The sequence below is a fragment of the Triturus cristatus genome, chromosome 9 (assembly GCF_964204655.1).
Source record: "Triturus cristatus chromosome 9, aTriCri1.1, whole genome shotgun sequence".
Classification (NCBI taxonomy): domain Eukaryota; kingdom Metazoa; phylum Chordata; class Amphibia; order Caudata; family Salamandridae; genus Triturus; species Triturus cristatus.
In genome coordinates, this window is record NC_140592.1 from 108,781,686 (window position 1) to 108,805,398 (window position 23,713).

The 23,713-nt window shown below is 45.0% G+C and overlaps 1 protein-coding gene across 1 annotated transcript in view; it reads left to right on the forward strand.

Annotated features, from left to right (window-relative positions):
• The window catches only part of SUMF1 (sulfatase modifying factor 1), a 287,292-nt gene that overhangs the window by 22,559 nt on the left and 241,020 nt on the right, over window positions 1–23,713 (forward strand). Inside the window, exon 2 of the mRNA XM_085624512.1 lies at window positions 5,551–5,724. Coding sequence (XP_085480638.1) covers window positions 5,551–5,724 — 174 coding nt within the window. The remainder of the gene's footprint in view (window positions 1–5,550; window positions 5,725–23,713) is intronic.

Genomic DNA, 23,713 nt, shown 5'->3' on the forward strand with positions numbered 1-23,713 from the left:
GTGTGTGTGTGTGTGTGTGTATATATATATAATCTACTGGCGGTCGCCAGTAGATAGTTATAGTTGGGACCGAGTTTCCATAGGAAATCTGAAAATTCTATTTTGAATAACTTTGGCGCCGGTTGACGAATCCTCGCGAAATTTTCAAAACTAATGGAGCGCTCCGCTCAGCTCCTACCCTGAAAGTCTCGGGGTGATTCGTCAAGCGGGGGCTAAGAAAAAAGGGAGGTCCCAAAACGTGTTTTCCCCATGCATTTTTCCATAGGACCTTTAGTCGAAGGTACAGCCCGAACGGCTGAACAGAATTACTTGAAATTTGGCAAAGAGGTAGTCCTCAGGTCAGGCATGTGCCTTTTGCATATATGGTGTCAATCTGTTCAGTACTTCCTGAGAAAATTGCAGTTAAAAGTACATAAATATCTATAAGCGCGCACCGTAACGTGCGCGAGCGCAATTCGGATTGGTGGTTACATGTCAGTCAACATTCGAACCGGTCGAAATCAGGAAGTGTCGGCCGCCATTTTGTGTGTTTGGTGTGTGACCGTGAAAAAGAAATGTGGCGAACGTGATAAGGGGGCAGGGGAGAGAGTTCCTGACCCCCTAGCCTTTGTCAGGGGGTCCCTGAAGGACCCCGAAGGGTGAAAAAAACATTATTTTTTTTCAAAAAAACGCGGGGTGCACGCACGGGGCGCGCACGGCACGCACGGTGAAAAACCTTAAAAAAAAAAACAAACATTTTAAACGAGCCATTCCATATTACAGGATACAGTCAATCTATAACTATGTACATAGGTAGTTTATTGTAAAATAAATATATAAAAAATATAATAATACATACATACATAACTTAGCATTTAAAAAAACCTTACAAATTAACTTAAAAAACCATAGGTTTCACACACATTATAGTTAGGAATTAGCATTTAAAAAACCTTGCAAATTCACTAAAAAAAAACATAGGTTTCACACATGTTATAGTTAGCTGGACATTTCACTCGTAAAAAACCAATGAAATTCCCCCGTTATAGTTAGTTCAGATAACTATAACTCGCGCGACCCCCACTCTATCACAAGGATGATGTCATCAGTAATGTCATGAGTGATGCCACTGACCATGTCATGAGTGATATAATATGTGACGTCATGAGCAGTGGATTGCCGGCTCGCGAGTTATAGTTATCTGAACTAACTATAACGGGGGAATTTCATTGGTTTTTTACGAGTGAAATGTCCAGCTAACTATAACATGTGTGAAACCTATGTTTTTTTAAGTGAATATATATATATATATATACATATACATACATACAGGCAGCCCTCCTGTGTGTGTACAATAGGCTCTACTATATGTACACAGATGATACACAACTAAGGTGTTGGATTCCCAAAGAAGGATGTATTTCTGGAAAAAATGGGCTTTCTACACTCCTAACATATTGTCTAATCAGGTGATTCGGTGGATTACAGCACACTTTCCCAAATTAAACCTATTCAAGACTGAATTCCTGTTTGGTTCTTTAAAGGTCTCTGTGTGGATTACACTAGCTGTGCCCTTACCCATGGGTGTCAAGCCCACTCCGGCAAATTACGTGTGCGAATTGGGGCTGCCCATTGATTCCAGGTTGCTGCTGGAAAACCAAACCACCTTGGTGACACCACCTCCACATTACCATTGTCTGTGCCGTAATCCAATCTAGGCTTGAGCTTCGGAGATCATATTATATAGATTGCAGCTAACTCAAATCGAAGCTGTCCTTTTTTTGGCTGGTTTTAACAACTGGGTCCACATCTTCTTCACTCGGGTCTCTTAATTTGTAGCCCATGCACAGGGGAGTCACGTTTAAAGCGTTGACTCTTGTGCACACACACATACTAGTGCCTTCTGGTGCTATATTTAAGGGAAGCAAAGATTAGCTACCAGACATACCCTTACACTGGCTCATATATTAAGTTGGTGGAGGCCTCTATGGCTAAAGCAGTCCATATGGGTGAGCAAGCTATCTTTGTCACTGCCGCAAAGCTATGGACCTCTGGATACTGCTGTGCATGGAACAGTTAATGTTGAGGTTTTTGAAGTCAAAAAAGACCTGGGTGTTTTTGTTTATTTAATAATGCAGTCAAATGTTAGGTTCTGTTAGCTGTTATTCTCATCTATGCAATATACTTTGGTGGTAGCAAAAAGATTTGACATAACATAGCGAATGGGGTGTGGAAGCTAATCCTGCCGTGGTATCCTATGTCTGTAATAATAATGGTGGAATAGAATGTTCGCTTTGTTCTCCGTATGTTTTCACTGGAAGAGTTGGAGAGCTTAAGGAAATAGTCATTCTTGTACTAGTTGGACGAGATAATGGACGGATTCCTATGGTACGGAATAAACTACTAAGAAACACCGCTGTGTGGTACTGCTTGGATTTTGAGAGGTGATACCACAATTACACAACCAATTATAGTGCAATAATGTGACCCAGCTCTACAGCTGGGCCATTTCAGGGCATTCTGGAGAACACTTAGGCATTTCAAGTTAGGGACCTGTAGATTTGATGGTTCCCGTATTTCAAACTATGTATGTACGCGAGTACGGTCTGAGACAGCTATGTGCCTAATTTATATTGCACCTACCCTATGTGATGCTGTCACCCTTCTAGGGACTAGATTGGGATTTACCAGGGGTTACCCTGTTTACTCAAATGATTGTTAGTCTTAAATGGTGGTTCAAACTAGTTTCCGTTTACGTACTCCCCTCCTAACTCCTCCCACGCCTGTTTGAATTCGCATTGGAGGTGCTGGGGTGGACACTAGCCAGGACATGTCCAATGCTGTGTTGGGCTTGAAGGCCTAACACCTCTGTGTCAAGATCCTGGATACCACAGAGCCTTACTCAGTCCTGTGTGGGAACCCAAAGGAACACACTCATTGAGTGGGCTTATGCAGTCTCTCAGTCTAGACTCCGACCAATGACAGCTCACTGTCCGTCACTCATGCAGGCATACCCCCAGCACTCTTTGCAGTCACATCATACTAGTTGCATCCAGGTTTACTCTGGCAGTCTCCAGCTGTCTGCTCTGTTGCTAAACGACAATGACAATTTTAGACTGTGTGACAGCAGCTTTACACATATTTAGGCCAAAAATAGTGTTTCACACACCTCTGACCTAGCACACCATACATGCAGGATTCATCCTCTTTCTCTCACTCACAAGACCATCTATAAGGCAAACCTTTGTTCAAAAGAATGAAGTATGGGTTCTGTTTTAAACATGGTGCCCTATTCGCTATAAAACGGCAACTCAGTGCCCCTCTAACATTTGCCAACAATAGGCATTCTAGATTGTTCCTTTATTCAATGAAGCCTACTGGGGTTTTAAGTTCTATTGTGACGTAATTATCGAATGGTACTTTTAAAACAATGTTGAGATTCTGTGATTTGTCACTTGGAGTTGGTAGAGCAGTGGCGGGCTTCGCATTGTAGTTTATGGGGAATGGTGAGGCCGGAGCATGTTGGGACTGAGCTTGGTAAAGATTAATTCCATAGCAGAAACTCCCGTGAGATGATTATGGTGCAAATGTGAGACGAATAGCAGAGGGGTTACATAGTTACTTTGTGGTAAATATGTAGTAGCTAATTAATATAATAGCACAAGTGGCCCATTCATACATTTGTACTGATGGTATGCCTGCACAGTGTGACTGCCCTTCAAATTTGCATCCCTTTGTAACAATGTTAAAGTCAAATTGTAGTCTGGCAGAAGCTGCCCTTACAGTCGGTTCCCACAATAATCCCACACACTGCCCCTATACTGAAGCCTGCTTCTTCCACTAAACACGTGGCATGATTTAGAGTTGAGTGATGAAGGATAAACCTCCCATTTCTGCGGCAAGTGATACTTTTGGTTGTGAGTCCTCAAGTGTAATCTTCTTCATCTTAAGGGTAGTATGTTAGACAATATGCCCCGTCCATGATATTCTGCAAATTTAGAACGTCCTTCAGAAATCTGGGAATGTCCATTACCACCCAACAGAAAATCAGTCCCATATATTTATCAAAATGACAAAAGATGTACAGAATGCAAAAACGCCCTTTGGGGCGGGAATCAAGATAGGCTTTCTTAGCCCAGCAGGTATCTAGAAACAGTAAAGTTAATAGTATCCTCTCATCGACTCTCCCGAAGTGATATTTCAGAAAGTAGTGTTCGACCAAAGCTGCTAGAGACCTGGTAGCGCCCTTGCTATTGCTCATCCTAAATGCAAAGGCATAGAATATCTTCACAGTCTGCTCCTGTGTCTGATTTCTAACAAGTTGATTCCAGGAGTTAATTGGCTGGTTCCTTGGATCTGCAGCAGGCGTGAATTCCGGCCAAGATTGTAGGAAGCACCGAACCGGGTTTAAACAAAACAACTTCTGTATAGATCATAGTTTCTTATACCTGTCTTTTAATGTACTTTTATAAATCAGTGGTCTATAGTGTACCTCATGTTCAACATTTCTAAGTTGGTAATGACATATAATTGATCTGCTTTGCACTGCTAACCCACTGGAGTATTCTGCCCATCTCGCGCACTCGGCCCTGAACCATTGCCTTGAGAAACCATTGAAGAGTTTCTTAAATACTAGTTGTCCCAGACCGAAAGAGTCTCTCTGTTCAGGGTTATCTCAGTTCTATCCTGGAAAACCCTTCTCACCTGAAGTCTCACTGCCACAAGGAAACTGTCTGGGTAATTTTGAGTTGCGAATTTGACAGACAGATTTTGTATGGCTTGTGCTACTGTTAGCTTTGCCAGCTCCCAACTGAATCCAGATCCAAACTGCAACATATTCCAACCCTCATGCCAGGGTGACACGTACGCACCCCACGTTCAGCTTCATCTATTATCTACATGTCCAAGCCACAACTCTGAATCCAAAATGTATTTCTTCTAAACAACGCTGAAGACAGTCTGCCCCGACACTAGGCATGCATGACACCCACGAAGAAGAACCATCAAAATATTCACACTCTTGACACCCACACTGAACCCAGAAATAGACTTAAAACTGAAAATACTTTTCCTACACTGGTTCCGGAGGTTAGGACCTCTGTCTCTCTCTTTCTCAGTCACTGCCCTCTCTTTTCTCACCTCTGTAATCTGTTTCCTCTGGCTCAGCTTTCTCCTTCATCACTCTCTTCAATAACACCAAAACAATCTCATCTCCAGCAACATCACTCCCAACATTCTGAAAGCTTGGAAGTCTTTGAAGTTCCAAACCTCACCATTTACAAACTGAGAGGCAGTAAACCAATCATGTGCCCACACTCTTATACTCCCCAGTTTTAACCCACACGCACTGCCTGAAGATCTTCCTGGAACGCACTGTGGGTAGGTGTGCTTTCCCAGTCTGTGCTCACCACAAGGCATAAGACCCCAATCACATACTCATTACCCGGGATTTTGTACACATGGAACGCTGTCCTTCTGGTTGCATGCAGATTTTTGCAGAGGTTTTTAAACATTAACAGTGGTACTCTACTCATGGACATGGTTCTGAATTCTTCTTATTGCTTTTTCCAGATGGTGCCAGTGCCTGCTGGGGTGTTCACGATGGGCACGGACGAACCAGGCATCCCCCCGGATGGAGAAGGCCCTGCCAGGAGAGTGCACATCAATGCTTTTCACATGGACCGCCACGAAGTCTCTAATGCAGCATTCCAGCAGTTTGTAGATTCATCTGGGTACAAAACTGAGGTGTGTATTTGAAGGGGTCTTATGTCTTATAACTATGGTGGAGAGCTGGCATCATGGGCGGAAAGCCGGCTGGATTACTTAGAGCAGCATGCATGTTGAGATTTATTTTGCACAAGTGTTTGCCTGACTGACCGTTTTAAAATAATGTATTGGTAGCTTTATCCAAAGATTTTTTTTCCCCTTCCCATCCCCATAACCTTTTCTGCAGCTAAAATGCTGGAGCAGAGAATGTTGCTGTACTAACAAGAGACAAAAAATTAGAATGAGTTTTTGGTCATGGTTTGCAATTGGCTCTCTTTGGGCAAGATGTTGTATTTCAGGTTCTGAACGGAGATTTAAATTGGGAATAGTAGGTATTTAAAAAAACACGCTGGCAGAATGTCAAATAACGGTGGTCTTTCACATGATGCCCTTTGGAAAGTTTTCAAAAGTGAAGCGCAAGAAGAAATGGCCTACAATTTCTTTTGTTCCTCTGAAAAGGGATATTAAATCTTTTTTTTTTTTTTGTCACGCTCATATTTAGGTTCTGCCTAGTGGTATTTGATGTCAGCAGGTAGAGCCTAGGGAATTGCTGTTAGAGAAACAGTTTTGCCTAGGACAGGACGTGACGTACCAAATTGCATATCGTGCTGATCTGCGTCCTGCCGCAGGGTGTATCGGTGTAAGCAGGGCACACTCAATTCGGGTTTATGCAAAATCCATCATTATCAAAAATGAAAGCTTTGCTCTGCCATGGTCTTTGAGACTAGTATCTGATTGCAAATGTTTTTTTTTTTTTTAAATTTATATTTTTTATTGAGAGTTCATAGACACAGAAAGAGATTACAAGGGTCATCAGGCATGCAGATTAACATCAAGAATTAGGAATTTGGAAAATATAAATATGTATAATGATAATCAATTCATTATAGCATAACAGCAAAATAAATACAACATAAGCAGTATATTAAACATCAGCAAGCATATTAGTAAATAAAGTGCATAGTGAGAATAGGAAAGAAAAGGGAATTCTGCTGTAGGATTGGATCTTTTAACACCTATCTAAACATATGAAATGCAAAGTGTCATTCTCATAGCAGAGGATGTTGATCCATTTAGCTTTCAAACGTGCTCCAGTGCTTATGATAACTCCTGAGTGCTCCTGCTCTTAATGCATATTTTCTTTCCCTACCCTGGATCCGAAGTAGTTTAGCTTTCCATGCTTGAAAGGTTGGAGCTTTCTCTGATTTCCACAGTTGTAGGATTAGGGATCTGGCTATTAATGATGCTATAAACAGAGCCTCATCGTGTGGAGTGGGGCTCGGAGAGCAGCCTAGTACTGCTATTGATATATCGATCTGGATATTGGGTTTGATCGAAATAGAGAGGTATTTTCCTATTTCTTCCCAGAATTCTGTTATTTTTGGGCATTCCCAAATGATATGACTCCAGGTGCCCTTCTCTACGCCTCGAAAGCACTTATCTTCGACCAGGGGATAGATTTTGTGGAGAAATGAGGGAGTTCTATAAATAAGCCATTTACTATAAAATTGCATACGTTGGAAGTTCGCACCGCGGAAGATTTTTTTATTAAATTTATTAATTTTATCCCATGTTGGTTTTCTAATTTCAACGTCTTCCCTCTTTTTCCACCTGTCACTGACTTTAGTAAATACCTCGATTGCATTATCCTCTTTTAATACTTTGATCCACATGCTGATTTTCTTTAATGAGGGGTCGTTTACTGCTGTTGATACATCTCTTTTGTGAAATAAATTAGCTATATCGCAATATCTAAGTTCCGCGTGTAACATACAAAAAGACCATTGGAGGATTGTACTCGGTTGATGGATTTGCCTAAGAACTTCTTCCCATTTTTTCCATCTATTTCCCACAAGAAGTGTCTCGAAGCCATTCTCACCCCAGAGTCTCGCTGTGTTAATATCCAAGCAGCCCCCTTCGCCAAAACTAAAATTAGTTAACATTGTTGAGCTGCTTAAATTGGAAATACCATAGAATGTCAGGAGCTGGGTTTTGATTTTAAATAGCCATTGGAGAAACTTATAACGGACCTTCTTTGGATATTTCGTGATTCTGACAGGGTCCGTTATTTTAGATTCCAGCAGCATCCTTTTCATAAAAAAATTATCTGCCATGTAGTCATTTAGGAAAAAAAATCTAACACTGTGGTGTGCAAAAGTAGCAAAGTAATAATCTCTAATATTTGGGAGGGACAGTCCTCCTTATATTGTTGGAAGAAATAAAGTGCTAATCTTGGGATTTGTTTAGTCCAAAGGAAAGAGGAAAACAAAGCATCCACTTTTCTAAAAAAAGAAACCTGGATAGGACAAGGGGCAGCGCTGAAAAGAAAATTAAAAAGAGGTAAAATTGACATATGAATTAAAGCAACCCGGCCCATTATGGAAAGTGGCAGTAAGTTCCAACGATCAAGGTGGGACCCGGCCTTTTTTACTACTGGTGCTGTATCGGACATTATTTCCCTGATTGCAATGGCTAGAGGTTCAATAAAAAGAGCAAATAAAATTGGCGACAGGGGACACCCTTGCCGTGTACCTCTGCTAACCTGGCATGTCCCGACATTGCAGTTGTTAATAATGATGTGTGCCCTAGAGTTAATATAGAGTTGTTTTAAGAGAGAGATAAAAGCCTGCGGAAAATCAAAACTGTGCAAAATAGCAAAAAGACAGTCCCAGGACACCAGATCAAAAGCTTTTTCAGCATCAAGGAACCAAATTTGTACTTTCACCTTGTTAATATTTAAATAATCCAGTGCCTCAAGTAAGAATCTTGTATTTGAATGGAGGTGTCTTCCTGTTATAAAACCACACTGATCCGGGCCTATAAGAGGCCCTATTATTTTATTCAGCCGGTTCGTTAGAAGTTTCGTAAAAATCTTATAATCTATATTTAAAAGGCTTATGGGCCTATATGAGTTTGAATTCTCCTTGTCCTTTCCTTTTTTTAAAATGCTAACCACAACTGCCGAATGAAAGCTTTCTGGGGGGGACCCTCCTTGTATTAAATAATTAGCCAAAAGGAGGAGTTCTTTGCGCAAAGTCCCCTCAAATTTTTTTTAAAATTCGGCGGGGAGTCCATCATCCCCATTTGCCTTACCATTAGGTAAGGAAGAGATTACTTCATCTAATTCTAACCTTGTAAAGTCTTTGATCAAGAAATTTTTATCTTCGTCAACTAATTTAGGTATAGCGAAAGATTCTAAGAACGCAGAGATAGTCTCATGTGTGGCCGGTTCGGTAGCTTGATATACTTCCTTATAGTGATTTAAAAAAATCTCACCGATGGAAGCTGTGGTTTTAGCCTGAACATTAGTGACAGGGTTCATTAATTTCTCAATCCTATTACGTACTTGATTTTCTTTAGCTTGCCAGGCTAAAAGTTTACCTGCATATTCGCTCTCCTCATATAACCTTTGGGCATAAAAATTACTGTTAACATTACCCAGATCGTAATAAAAATCTTTCATTTTATTCTTTGCCTCAAGGAGATTTTGCCTAGAGTAAGGGGATCTTGTCCTATAGTGTTCTTGAGTTGCCTGCGTAAGATTTACTTGTAGGTTTAGCTTTGCCTCCCTTCTCTCCTTCTGCTTTGGGATTTCTTTAGATGTAATTATTCCACGCAAGGTGGCCTTAAAGGCATCCCAGGTCACATTGAGTGGGGATGTACCTCTATTTCTTGCAAAGAACTCACAGATCTCTTCCTCAATATCTGCGCACCATTGTGTATCCAATAAGTTATACTTATTAAAATACCATCTCATAGGTGGTTTAAATTCGTGCCTTCCATCATTTAACTCCATAGAAATTGCTGCATGGTCGGAAAATGCGTGTATTAAATGAACATATTTGTGTACTTCTAACCCGTGTGATGTTAAAAAAAGTCTAACCTGGACGCTGAATTGTATTTTGCTGAGTAGCACGAATAGAGACGTCCAAACGTATTGCGTGATCGCCAATAGTCAACAACGTCAAGATCTAACTTGCAGCTCTGTAATGCGATGGCCACTTGAGGTTTATTCTGGCGCCTATCTTTTTTTGAAGAATCAACTAAAGGGTTCTGTAAAAAGATGAAATCCCCTCCCCAGTAATCCTGTTAGTGCTTGCTTCAATTGTAAAATTGGCAGAGGGTCGTCTATAACTGTAGATTGTAGCTAAGATTATATTTACATGGTTAAATTTGCCATGTAAAAGTGCCCATCTGCCACTGGGGTTGAAGAGTGTACCCTCCAAAATAAAGCTTACATATCTTCCTATTAGGATGCAAACCCCTCTCTGTGCAAGTCCAGCTATAGAGAAGATTTTATGTCCAACCCAGCCCTTGAAGATTTTATCAAATTCGGTCCGGGTTCTATGATGGGTTTCTTGTAAAAAGATAACATCAGGGTTCAGGCTCTTTAGCCAACACTCAATAGCAATTTTTTTACGGGGGTTATTCAGACCGTTTACATTAAAAGAGACAAACTTCAATGTATTACTCATCCCTCAATAGTTGTGCAAATACGCAAATCTGAGCATTTGTGCAAACATAGCGGTTAAAATAAGGAGGAAAAACAGACTTCATTGTATTACTCATCTCCCATTGGTAGTGCAAATATGCAAAAAAAACAGTACTTCGATAGTCCAAGTAGCAGCAAATAATTAATCCGAGCAATTGTGCAAACATAGCCGTTAGGATAAAGAGGAATAAACACCTTATGTGCAAATACGCAGTTTTCATAGTTCGTTAGACTCGGGACTATAATATTTAAAATGCCAAGAAAAAAAAAAGAAAAAAAAAAAGGAACACCGCTAGGTAGGATGCTACTGCTAACCATTCCTAAATGTTCCATTTCCTTCTGTAGTGCCAATTGATCAAACAAATTCCTAATAAATGAACTCTCTTTTTTCCCCTGCAACCCCACCAAGTGGAGTATGGAAAAACATATTGCCTTTGAACTCTCTTTTTTCCCCCTTGCGACACCGCCCTTCACCCCCCTCCCCTTGAGTGGACGGAGACCCCAGTGTCCCACTTCCGTCCTTCTCTGTGTCTTCTTTTTGGATGCCAATCTTGTTTGATTCACTATTACCTGAGGGCGGAAACAGGAAGCACACAAGGATGCAATGAAATCTGATTGCAAATGTTGAACACTCCAAAAATGCATGGTTGTACAAGCAATGTGCATTTGCAATTGCAAAATTAATATACTTTCACCTAAAAGCGGAAAAGAAGGGCTGCCTAACATTAATCAGTTAAGCAAAACCTTCAAAAGAAGCATCCTGGAAGGATAAGAGATTTTGCATTTGAAGTCAGAAAGTCAGACTGTAAAGCATAAAAACAAACTGGAAGGTACCTGTAAAATAATGTTGAAGAGTAGGCGTGGCTTCTGTTTTCTTTCTTTCTTGCCGAATGTTGCCACCAGGAGAAAAATAAGTAGTCGTACATTATTCAGTCAGAGTCCTTTGATCTGTTAGTCTCTCCGCGTTGAACAATGAAATTAGATCAACTAGATGTTAATATAGTGCTCGTGAAAGGTGCCATACTAAAAGGGCCAGGGCCTGGATTCGTGTGACCGCCTCAAATTTCCCACCAGTGATAGGCATTCGCTGCCCACTAATAACCGCACCACTGCCACTGATTCACACTGCCCACCTCTGCTAGCCTTTTATACAGAGCTCCAAGGTCCACTTATCACACTGCCAACCAGTGCCGCACCTCACACGTACCATGAGTGCAACTTCTACATGCCTCCCACCGGTGCCATGAAAGCAGATATCCTGTTCCCGTCTTAATTGTTCTCTATCTTTCTGTGCCACCCTTCCTTGATGTCCCACTTAACTCCATCTTTCATTCCTTTTTATTTTTACATTTGCTTCCTTCCCCTAGTTTCCGTTTCACTCCTGATTCTGCACCTCTTCCCACCCCCCCCCACCCCACCAGTCAATGGCTCCAGATCCCAACTCTTCCTTCTTCTGACTCCCAGCTCAAGTCAGACCGCCATTGCCACTGAATACGAATCCGAGCAGCAGTTAAGGTGAGGGGCGAGGCCAGTAGACACTGCAGACATCCAACACTGCTATTCGCACCTATGGCTGAAGTCTATGCCTGTGGAAAGTCTAATTTTATGATCATACTAGGAAAAATCGACCCCCCCCCCGAATATCGTGGTACAAGAATATCGATTAAGTGCATATAGGGAAGTATAGATTTACTATTCCTAACTCCTCATCTTCGTACGTTGAAGATCTATGTACCATGTAGTTACTTATATGTAGAGTTCGGTTCAGAAATTCTAGACTTACCTGTCGATATTTTCTTCAATATTGTGCCCATAGATATTCTGGGTCGATAGGCAGGTGCACACACCTTTTTACTTCGAAAAATTACCTCTTCATAAGAAACCATCATCCTGCCTGACCAATTAGTTTTAATGGAAAGTCTGAGTTGAAGTCTCGTTTCTATATCCGGTGTCTTGACCAACTTTGGTTTAAAGCTAGAAGCTCCAGTGTCATTGACACTGGAAGTAGTGTTGCTATAAAGTAATGCATGCATAGTGGAAAAAACATAACTTTTCTGTATCCGAATTCCAAAACGATTCCACTGGTCTTTGCTTGTTTCTCAGTGGCTCTACCAACTAGGAGATAGAGATCCAGGTGGATTCTTGCAAGGATTACTAGCCACCAGTATATCCTTTGTCCGTTGATTCAGTTGTACACATCTTTGAGAATATACCCCATCTCTTAGCTATTGTAAAGTAGAACCATGATGCATGAATTCTGAATTCTTGTTTGTTTTCGTTAACAAAGCCTAACTTTTTTTCAAAAATCTTTTTATTACATTTTCAAAAATAACAAATACATTAACAGCAGTACATCATGTAGTATTTATGCATGCCATTTCTGGGGAGGACAAAGCCTGACTTTGAATCAAAGGCATCCAATTAAGGTAAATGTCGTTGAGTGCAAACAAACTTTTTTATATACTTTCAGTTTGGGCAGTCTGTGTGTTTCCTTTTTATTTATTTTAATGGAACGATTGGCAGTCAAATAAATCTTCACCTCCAGGGTAGACATGGGGTCACTCCAACACGACTGAATGTATTTTTATTTTGTGAAGGAGAGCTTTTTCTGGGCTACCACCATGTGGCAGTGCCAAACGCTGTTTTGCAAGGTTCCCACTCACCGTTTATGCTGCTATCATTGTGTTTCTTTTGTGATTTAGAGACCAATGCTTGTACATAATAAAAAAAAAAAAAGACACTGGATGTTTGAGTAAAGAAAAAAAAACTTGTGCTAAACCCCACCCTCTCGGTCCTAAACCCCACCCTCTCGGTCCTAAACCCCACCCTCTCGGTCCTAAACCCCCTCTAGAACCACAGTTCAAGCTCAGTTAGAATAACATCCTACTGAAAGCGGATGGTACAGAACTAGTTTGAGATGTACCCAGTGCACATGTGGGTGAGACCAGGTGCTCAAAAGATGGGTGAACAGGAGGCTTTGACTTCACTGCTTGTACCACTGGCACCTGTATCTCTTCTTTCAAGGCATTGCTATTTTTCCCATGCTGTGAATGGATGGGATTTATTACTTAGACTATGAATGTTTCTGTGACATGTGGGTCACTATATATGTTTTTATTATTCTCATTGCAGATGCACACAGCTGAAGAGTAAGGATCCAAATTGTGTTTTAGAAGAGGTGAATGTGTTTACTGTAGCAAGCGATCTTCTCTCCTCAATGTTTGTCACTTTCCTAAAGAATTAGGATGTGGTGGTCTTTTGCTTTGCTTCATTCCAGGTCATTTTTGTACACTATTCTATGTATCTTTTAACTTCTTTTATTTTCATGTTTACGTTTTTAACAGTTGCCCTGCATCATGTCTAGGAAACGCTGCAGAATCACCCTTTCATCAATCAGTTGTTGCCTTTTCCAGTAAAGTGCTCGAGAGTGAACCATACATGTCATTGAGATTGCATTTATTCCACAGGAACCCTGTCAAGTGTATTAAGCACGTTTCTTGTGTTGTGTATTTTACTGGGATAGAGTTCACTGCCCTCTTTCATATGGTAAACCTGCGTATTTCAAATGGGGTTGTGGAAGTAGATTTTCATCTTTCTAGTTGACTACTTATTTTGAAAAGAACCATATTCACCCTAAATCTCAGCCTGGCGAGCTATATCAAACTCTATATCTCACTCTTTCATTTCTTATAATTTCCTACATATCCAGCCTTACTACTAGTGCCCACATTGGTTTTGAGACCTCTGAGGGCTGGGAGATGGAAAGGGGCACCCAGCAAGTTTACCTTCTCTAGACACTTCTTTTTTGTAGTCTGTATGGAGCCAGTTTTAGAAATATTCAGGAAGGACTTAGTCAATTGTGGTGTTAAGACTGTCCCTTTCCGGTCTCCATATTGAGGCACATGCAGGATTATTAATTGAGAAATTGGTGAAATTAAGTATTTATATTGGAAGTTCTAAACATACAGGATCTGTGTATGCTGATGATGCCATCATATGTTTCAGAACCTCTGAAGAACCAGTCCCATGCTTATTAGAAGAAATTGAGAACTTTGGGATGGTTTCACACCCATCTAGGATAACACACAGTTTCCTCTGGTAGGGATGGTCAGTAAATGAGATACTTGGGGAACCAGGGATGGCCTGCTGAGTCTGACATACTTTTGTAAGAGCATAGGTAAGATCACAGAGGGTGTTGAATATGTTATTGCATTCTGTGTCAAATTGCCAGTCTTTGTTATTGGGTGACAAGATGTATATTGGAGTTGGTCACACACAGACTGATGGGACACTGAGAAGGGTCTGTCTAAATATGCAAATAAATTGATGTATCCAGATGGATTAGCAGTTGTTCACGTTAATAGAATAGTTATATGTAAGTGCTAAAGTTGTGACCTTTGCTGAGATGTTTTGAATTTAGAGGAGGGTAATTCTTAATACAAATGCGAAAAACAAAGAAACCTGTACCATAAGACGTCATACTAGTAAGGCAAGGGTGTAGGTTAATAATAGAATTATATAAGGCACTGAGAAGAGACCACATAGGTCCCAAGCAGGTGGTGGGTAATAAATGGGATTCAGACTGTGCAGTAGTCGTAATATAAGCAGAATGGGAGTGAGTGTGCGTCCTTAAGAAAACGTTTTTACATATTGCTGCATAGTGAATGGGTACAAATTACTTAAATTTGCAAGACTCCTAATACTTAGATCAAAGTTAAATCTGAAAAAGTGGAGTCATGACTTGCAGGTTGTTCTACTAAGTAAATATTGTCCATTTGGTTTCATTATGCCCCATGATACGGGAGGTCTGGGGAGTGATAATACAAATACTTCCATAAAGCAGTAGGACAATATCCGCTAACAAATCCTCAGTTTTGTTTAACAGGTTGATTACAAAGGTAAATGAGGAAAACAAATTGCAAGAAATTACTGTTGCTGGGACTAGTAATGGCAAAGCAATGGTTGGCCACAAGATCTCGCATTATTTCTAAAGATACAGGGCATACAGACCTGGCTGATACTTATACAAAAATAGACACTAGCTGAAGAGAAGCATATAGAGAAAACAATGAGAGTTGGGAACATAGCAGAAGATATGACAAATTGGGTAGACTGTGTGCATGTGGATAATCGGTTTCAGTAGACGGAGTCAGGGGATTTATGCTGGGAGGCTGACATAATAGTTGTTGATCTATTAATGAAAAAAATGATTCCTACCAGTCCGGATTAGGATTACGCTAAAGCATGGAGACTGCTACCTTACACATCGTAGACGATGCCCTCCTCACCACAAATGAAGGTGACCACTGTCTCCTAATATTGCTGGACCTCTGAGTTGCGTTTGTCGCAGTCGACTGTCCCAGCATCATATGCATCCTGGAATCTCAAATGGCATTCAACTGCAGTGCCCTTCACTGGTTCCCCTCCTACCTTTCTAACCAGCAACAGTATGCTCATATGGGCACTTCCATAGTCCCTCATGGTTCCATATTGTCCCGTCCTCTTCGTACTCTACGTGGAGGCACTTGCTGTCTTTTCACAGATAAAAGCATCATGATGCACCAAAATACTGATGATGCAGAGCTCTGCCCTAAAGCCTCCCCTTCTTTTCACATCCAGTGCCTTATGCACTACCATCACATCATCCAGACCTGGATTTTCAGTGCCTACCTGAAGCTCATCCGAGCCTGGACAAAATTCCTGATATTTGCCAAGAACAACAAATAAGAAACCGTGCAAATCTGCCTTAATTACATGAACCTTGATGGCTTTGAATCCCAGCTTTCATTGAATGCCAAATCACCTGAAATCAACCTGAACACTGACCTCACCCTCAAGGAGCACACAGCCAAAAAGAAAAACAAATACTGCCTGGTACCATTTCTCTTCTAAAGAAAGTTAAACTGTTTCTTCCAGAAAGCGACTTTATAACTGTTGTTCATGCCCTAGTACACTTGGCTCTGGATAGTGGTAACACCCTAATTCACACCAGACTCCACGCTGGCATTCACTAAGGACATCCTACATGCAGATCTCATCCAAGGTCTTGAGAAATATGATCACATTACCCCTATCCTTATGTGATTTCATTGACTCCCCCCATGCTGGCTTGCACAGTCTTCAAAACTAGCTGCATAATTTACAAAGTCACCAGCACCTCTGCTTGTCTTGCAGACAAGCTCACCATCTCTGGTGACGCTCGGCACACCTGCAGCCAGGACGTCATGAGACTGCAGACCAAGAAGTGTAAAAAAGAAAAAACGAGGCAGCGGGACCTTTTCAATCTATGCACTCGTGAGCTGGAACATCATTCACATATCCATTAGGACTGCCACAATGCTGCTCCAATTTTGAAAAAGAACAAAGAACAGTGCTTCACATGCATTAACAGCCCACAAACTGGTGACCTCTCCTATCACTCGTTGACTTTATGCTGGACTTTGATCCTACACAGTGCTCTACTCCCTTTAGGCTAGGTTCACACTATAGTAATACCATACACACTCCTATATGCATGCAATGCCATCATAGGAAGTACTTGGTGTAATTACAATAACTAAATTAAGTAAGTGCAAGACCCACAGCCATTGCTGGAAGTCATGAGACACTTTTTTGTATGCCTAGTTTGCTTTAGTTTTATATTTTGTCGAACTTTTCACTACTTCAAACTAATAAACCTATTTAAAATGTGTATTTTAGATGTGCAAAGTCAAAATAGCAGCTTACAATTTAAGTTAGTGACTTTTGTTACTAACCCTGCCCAAGATTGTGGTTGTTGCTTGAGTAGGCTTTACACCCCCCTCCACCAATAACTCAAATCTTTTACACGTCTCCAGGCTGAGGGGCAGCAGTGGACTTCCATCATGAGCCAATCCTTCTTGAGGACTGACACTTGATTTGCCAAGTCTTTTTGTAATTTTTCTAGTATCTTTAGGGCCTTTTTTTTTTTTTTTTTTACTATATCCGTTTGCCTTTTACAGTAGACTGCAATAAAAACATAGAAATCCCTGTTAATAATAAAGTAATCAAACAGCAGTGCAAAACCAAAACCTTCCATGTATTGCACTGTGCAAGTCATATGGTGATATTCATGTTTTTTGCTGGTCCTGCTGGGTATTTCACGCCCCCAAATTAGCCCCAAAAATATCAGAAGAGGCTGTTATCTTTTTTTTTTTTTTCTTTTTTTTTTTTAAACCGTTTATTACAGGTCTTAAAAGTATACAAGTATGGGCCCACAACCTTCCGGCCGGCCGCTAGCAATAGTAGGAACACACGACATATATACATGGAACACGTGGTATTACAGGAGGAGCATTTCTCAATAGATAACAATGTCGAAAAACCACATCATCCAGGCCCCATTATGCGGTTTCATTTTAAATTAAAACAACAAAAATTAAAACCACACCCACAAGGCAACCCACAATCAAAAATAGCAGCACGTGCTCCCCAAGAGGGGGGATCCCAACTATACACAGAAGTGTGAAGAGGGGGAAGAGAGCAAAGCGAGGACTGGGGGAACCCAATGCCCGGCAGCGGGGGAATGAGTCGGCTAAGGGGATGGGGCTGGCGAGGGATCAGGCAGCAGCGGCGGCGCACAGATACCCCCGCGGTAGGCGTTCCACGGGCCCCATACTTTCACCCATGTCCCAGGCTTACCCCTCGCCACATACACCACTTTTTCGCGAAACATGCACCAATCCATGTGTTCTTTCCAGGCCGAGACCGTCGGGGGCCTCTGGGATCCCCACAGTTGAGCAATATCACGCTTGGCTACCATATATCCCAGAGTCACCCACCACGTCTGCGGCGCTGAGTAATCAGTCGGTTCCCACACATTCAACAGGCATCTTCTCGCTTCAGGCAACAGCGCCACATGCGTAACCAGACGCAGCACCTCATGTACACCACGCCAGAACCCCTCTACCTCCGGGCACTCCCACAAAATATGCATAAAGGTCCCCAAAGCACCACACCCACGCTTGCATAACCCATCTCCGGCATAGCCCATACGCAGAAGCTTTGGCCCCGTCATGTAGACCCGGTGGAGTATCTTGAGCTGGACGAAGCGAAGGCGAGCCGGTATGGCCACCTCCTTCGGGGAGGCCACCGCGGAGGTCCAGTCCTCGTCGTCCAGCTCCAGCCCGTCGGCAACCCAAGCCGCACGAAGGGCAGTCAACAGGCCCGAGCGGTCGTTTATCAGCTTTTTATATATCAGTGAGATCGTGCTGTCCGGGACATGCCCATCCAGCACTCTATCTTCCAGGGGGGAATATTCCGGGATGGAGGCAACGTCCGTGAAGACGGAACCCAGCGCATGATGGACCTGCAAATACCGGAAGTATTCACTGCCCTGCAACTGAAATTCCGTCTGCAGCATATCGAACGTTTTAAATCCTCCCCTCGTCCAAAGATCCCCAACTTTACTGATACCTATCATGTCCCACCTCTCAAAGCCCTTAGAGGTCCACAGGGAACCTAACCGCTCAGACGCGTATAGTGGTGATGCCCGGGTCAAACGGTCCTTCCACCCCATAGCTGCATTGGCCGCGTGCCAGACTTGCACCATGACACGCGTGGGGCCCGTCAGACGAGCGTCGGGCGCGCCAGAGTAGAGCGCTCGATTGTAGTCGCCACCTGGCAGGAGCATCTTGTCCATTTCAAAAGCCGGGTTTAAGGCGGGCCCGTAGAGGCCATGGTTAATGGCAGCGAGCTGGGAGGCCCAATAGTACCGTTTAATATCCGGGAGGGCAATCCCCCCGTCAAACCATGGGAGCGTCAGCTTAGCCAGAGCAATGCGCGGCCTCCCATCCCAGAACAGGCGGCGTTGCAGACTCTCCACCTCACGGAAGTAGCGCGCCGGGACCAAGTCCATAGTGTTCTGCAAAGCGTACAGAAAACGCGGCAGAGACATCATCTTGAACAATGCTGCCCGGCCGAGCGGCGAAAGCGGCAGGCGTCGCCAGCGTGCGACATCTACCCGCAGACGCTGGAGGGGGGGAAGCAGATTCCGTTCATACCGGGCCTCCGGGTCCAGAGTAATGAAGACACCCAGGTACCGAAATCCCTGCAGGGCGATCTGGATCGGACAGCCCCGCGGGAGAATAGGAGCCTCCCCAGAGAGAACATACACACACGATTTAGCCCAATTGATGACAAGACCGGAGTTACGACCAAACGAGTGTAAAACATCAACTAGGACTATAAGTGATTTACGTGGGGAGGCTAGGTACAGAAGGATGTCATCAGCGTATAGGGATACGCGATCCTCATACTCGGGGGTCCAACGGAGACCTCGGATGGAAGGCTCCCACCGCAGCCACTCCGCCAGGGGCTCCAAGGCAAGCGCAAAAAGAAGCGGCGACAGGGGACAGCCCTGCCGCGTGCCCCGGCCCAGCTCGAACGGGGCCGATACTCTTCCGTTCACAACCACCTGTGCCAATGGGCCCGCATACAGCAATTTGACCCAACTGATGAATCCTGGGCCAAACCCGAACTTAGCAAGCATCGCCCAGATGTATGGCCACTCAAGCGTATCAAACGCCATGGTGGCGTCTAAGGACGCCAGAATGGCCGGTTCCCGTATGAATGGGACGCGCGCAAGCACCCCATGCAAACGCCGCAGATTAAGGGCTGTATTGCGATGGGGAATGAAGCCAGACTGGTCCTGATGAACCAGATCTCCCACCACACTGACCAGCCGATTGGCGAGTACCTTAGCGAGAATTTTAGGCTCCGCATTCAGTAGTGAGATAGGCCGATAAGAAGTAACCCGATCTCGAGGTCTCCCCTCCTTGTGGATCACCACGATTGTAGCCAGACGCTGGTCAAGCGGGAGGGAGCCCACTGAGTGGGCCGCAAGGAACATTGCGCGGAGATGAGGCGCCAATGTATCCGGTCGCAGCTTGTACAGCTCGATAGGGATACCATTCGGGCCCATGGCCTTGCCAGAAGCGACCGAGCGTATGGCGAGGGCAATTTCGTCGGAGGTGGGAGCGGCGTTCAGCAACACCCTGTCCTCCCCGGACAGGGAAGGCAGTGCGATATCTCTGAGCAGGGCACGGGAATCCTCTTCCGAGCAGGAAGAGACCGGGGAATACACCTCGCGGAAATACTACGCAAAGCACGAGACAATGTCTTCTGGTTCAGTTACACACACACCATTCGTTTTCTCAATCAGCGGGACCACACGATTCGCTCTTTCCTTTTTATCCAACCACGCTATCCGTTTACCAGCCTTATCACCCACATCATACAGCCGCCCCTGTTGCTCTCTACTAAGGTCCCTGGCCGCCTCCGTAACGAGGGCCCTATACGCCGCCTGTTTGAGCTGGAGGACATGTAGTGCAGCGTCCGTCACCCCACCTTCTAGATTACCCTCCAGCTCCGCTATTTCAGCCTCCACCCGGGTCACCTCTTCCCGCTCACGCCTCCGGGCGTGGGAAATAAGGGATAGGGCCTCCCCTCTAAGTACTGTTTTGAAGGCCTCCCACAGGGAGATAGCTGAAGGCACTGACCCCACGTTCTCCTCAAAATAGCGCTGGAGGGATTTAATCAAGTCAGCGCGAATGGTGGGGTCGCGCAGGTACCAGGAGTTGATTGGGACCACCCTGCTCTCAGCCCTCGGAAAGACATCAACATGCAACAATAGCGGGGAGTGGTCCGAGATACCCCGTGCCAAATGGCGCACCTCCCCCACCCTCCCGACATGGGCCGCCGGGACAAGGACATAATCAAGCCGTGAGAGACTACCATGGGCCCCCGAGTGGAAAGTATATTGCAACTGTGTGGGATGTTTTAAGCGCCAGCAGTCCACCAATCCCAGTGTATCCAAGAGGCCGGATAGCCACGCCTGTGCCCGGGGGAGGTCCCTAGGGGGGTGACGATCCACAGTTCCAGAAACCACCGCGTTGAAATCCCCCCCACCACCAGAAGCCCCCCCGGAAGGCCAAGGAGGAGGCGCCCCAGATCTGCAAAGGTGGTCGACTGCAACCCCGGTGGGACGTACACTGAGACAAAGACAACCACTTTGCCCTCCATTCTCCCCACCAAGCCAGTGTAACGTCCCCTGTCATCATGGAGCACCTCATCAATTTCTAACGGGAGCGAGTTCTTTACCATGATACCCACACCCCTCGAGCCTGACGTGAAGCCCGAGTGGGCCACGAGGCGGTAGCCACGCCGATTCATGGCGCAGAAGGAATTGCCAATAAGGTGTGTCTCCTGCAGGAAGACCACATCAGGCGAGAGTCGCTTCAGATACTGTAGGACCACACCTCGTTTGATCCTGTCCCCCAGTCCATTAACGTTCCAAGACAACAAAGTCAATTCCCTACCCCCCATCATACACAAAGACCATCATTCGTCCCCCCGAGAGCACAGTAGAGCCTACACAAAAAAAGGGTTGCCTTGTGAGAATAACAAACACCCCATCCCTACCCACCCACCCCAACAAAACTCCCCCCTCCCTGCACCCCTGCAGGAGCCCAGACAGCCCCCCCAATGTGCAGTGTGCCTGTCGCCCCATAGATAGTTAAACTAACTAGACCCCCAGAGGAGGAGGGAGAACCCCCAAGAGACCCCACACAACCTCCATAGGAGGGGAAATTAAGCAATCCGATATATAGTCAAAAAATGGCATCATTTTTGTCCCGAGCGAGGCCTAATATTAGTCCCTCAGTCTTGATCCGGCGAGCCCTCTCCCCCGGCCGCTCCCCCCCCGCCACCCCGATCCCGATCTCCAGACAGAGTATCCAGCCAGTCCCCGGCCGCTTCGGGACGATCAAAAAAGTGTGTGCGACCTTCCACCTCCACTCGCAGCTTAGCTGGGAAGAGCATGGCGTACTTGATGTTTAGGTCCCGAAGACGGCGCTTGACACCAAGGAAGCTCAGTCTCTGCTTCTGGACCGCAGGGGTGAAATCAGGATAAAAATTTATATCCATATTATCAAGTCTAATCGGTCCCTGTAGTCTGGAGGATTGCAGGGTAGCGTCTCTGTCCCGAAAATTAAAAATCCGGGCGATGAGAGGTCTCGGAGCGGCTCCGACCTTAGGCCTTCCCCCGGGAACCCTGTGGGCTCTCTCCACAGCAAAGAATTTACTCAGCCCCCGTGGCTGGAGATGGTTGACGATCAGGTCTTCCACGAAAAGGTCCGCTGCCGCTTCCTCACGTCCCTCAGGCACCCCGATGATACGGATGTTGTTACGCCGGGCCCGACTCTCGGAGTCCTCCAGGCGACGATCCATTAGCGCACTCGCCCGAGCAAGTCGGCGCACCTCCGTTTGCAGGGCCGCCACATCTGTCGTAAGGCCCGATGCGGTGTAGGCCAAAGAATCAACTCGGTCGTTGGTCTTGGAGAGATCGGCCCTTATCAGGCCAACATCTACGAGGACCGAGTCGATCTTCTGCGCCAGTGTGTCAAAACGCTGGCCCACAGAGGCCTTCATCTCGGCGATGGCGCCCATGACATCCCGCAGAGTCAGATCCGTGGGCAGATCGGGGGCATCAGTAGGGCCCTCAGGGGACTTGCGGGGCACCTCAGGAGATCCCTTCTGGAGGGTATAGCGATCCATGCTGTTGGACTGTTGGGCTGCGCCACGCCGGGTCGATTTTACCTTTGCCCGATCGCCATCTTGTTTCGTGGCCATGGTCCCAGTCTCCCGATCGCACCAGCCACGTCGTGAAGGGCAGGCAAGCCGGTCCACGGGCTCCGGGGGGGTGCCACCCCAGATCTGCAGGGCGGATCACAGCTGGCGGGCAGGCGGGGTCCCCCAGAGAGGCCACACCAACACACAAAGCCCCGTGACCCAACCTCGCATAGACAGCCAGGAGGGTACGAAAGCGAAAGTGAAAGTGCGGGTTCCGCGAGCCACCAAACCCTGCCCGCCGCTGTTATTCACTTCGTCACTGGATCGCCCCACAACGCAAATCCGGGGTTCGGCTAGGAGAAGGCCACAAACCTCGATCGGTGGTAAAGTCGGTGTCCGAGGTCCGATTTGGAAGCGGAAAACGGGCGCCACCTCAGCTCGGGCTCACCAACACAGTCCCCTCATCTGGGACAGGATATGTTCAGGATAGTGATAGGAGGTCGCGGAGGTCCTCGGGAGCCTCGCACCTACGCGGCCATCTTGGTTGCGCGCTAGGCTCCTCTCAGGCTGTTATCTTTTATTTCACCATTTATTTGAATTGTTACATTAAACACAAAATTGACACACAATACTCGTGTAATACATGCCTATTAATTTAAGAAGCAATGCAGACTATACACACAGTTTTAAATTAAAGGAACGCAATCTTGGACACTAGACTACCTAGACAAGATGGCAGATTTTCATTATGGTAGACCCCCCCCCCCTCCCTGCCAGTGCCCCCTGCAAGTGAATGTGTTTTGTGCTGGATGACTTTTTTCATGTATTAACATGCGTTCTTGTTAGGAGTGGAAAAACATTGGGGATTTCTGCAGCCCCATAGTGAAA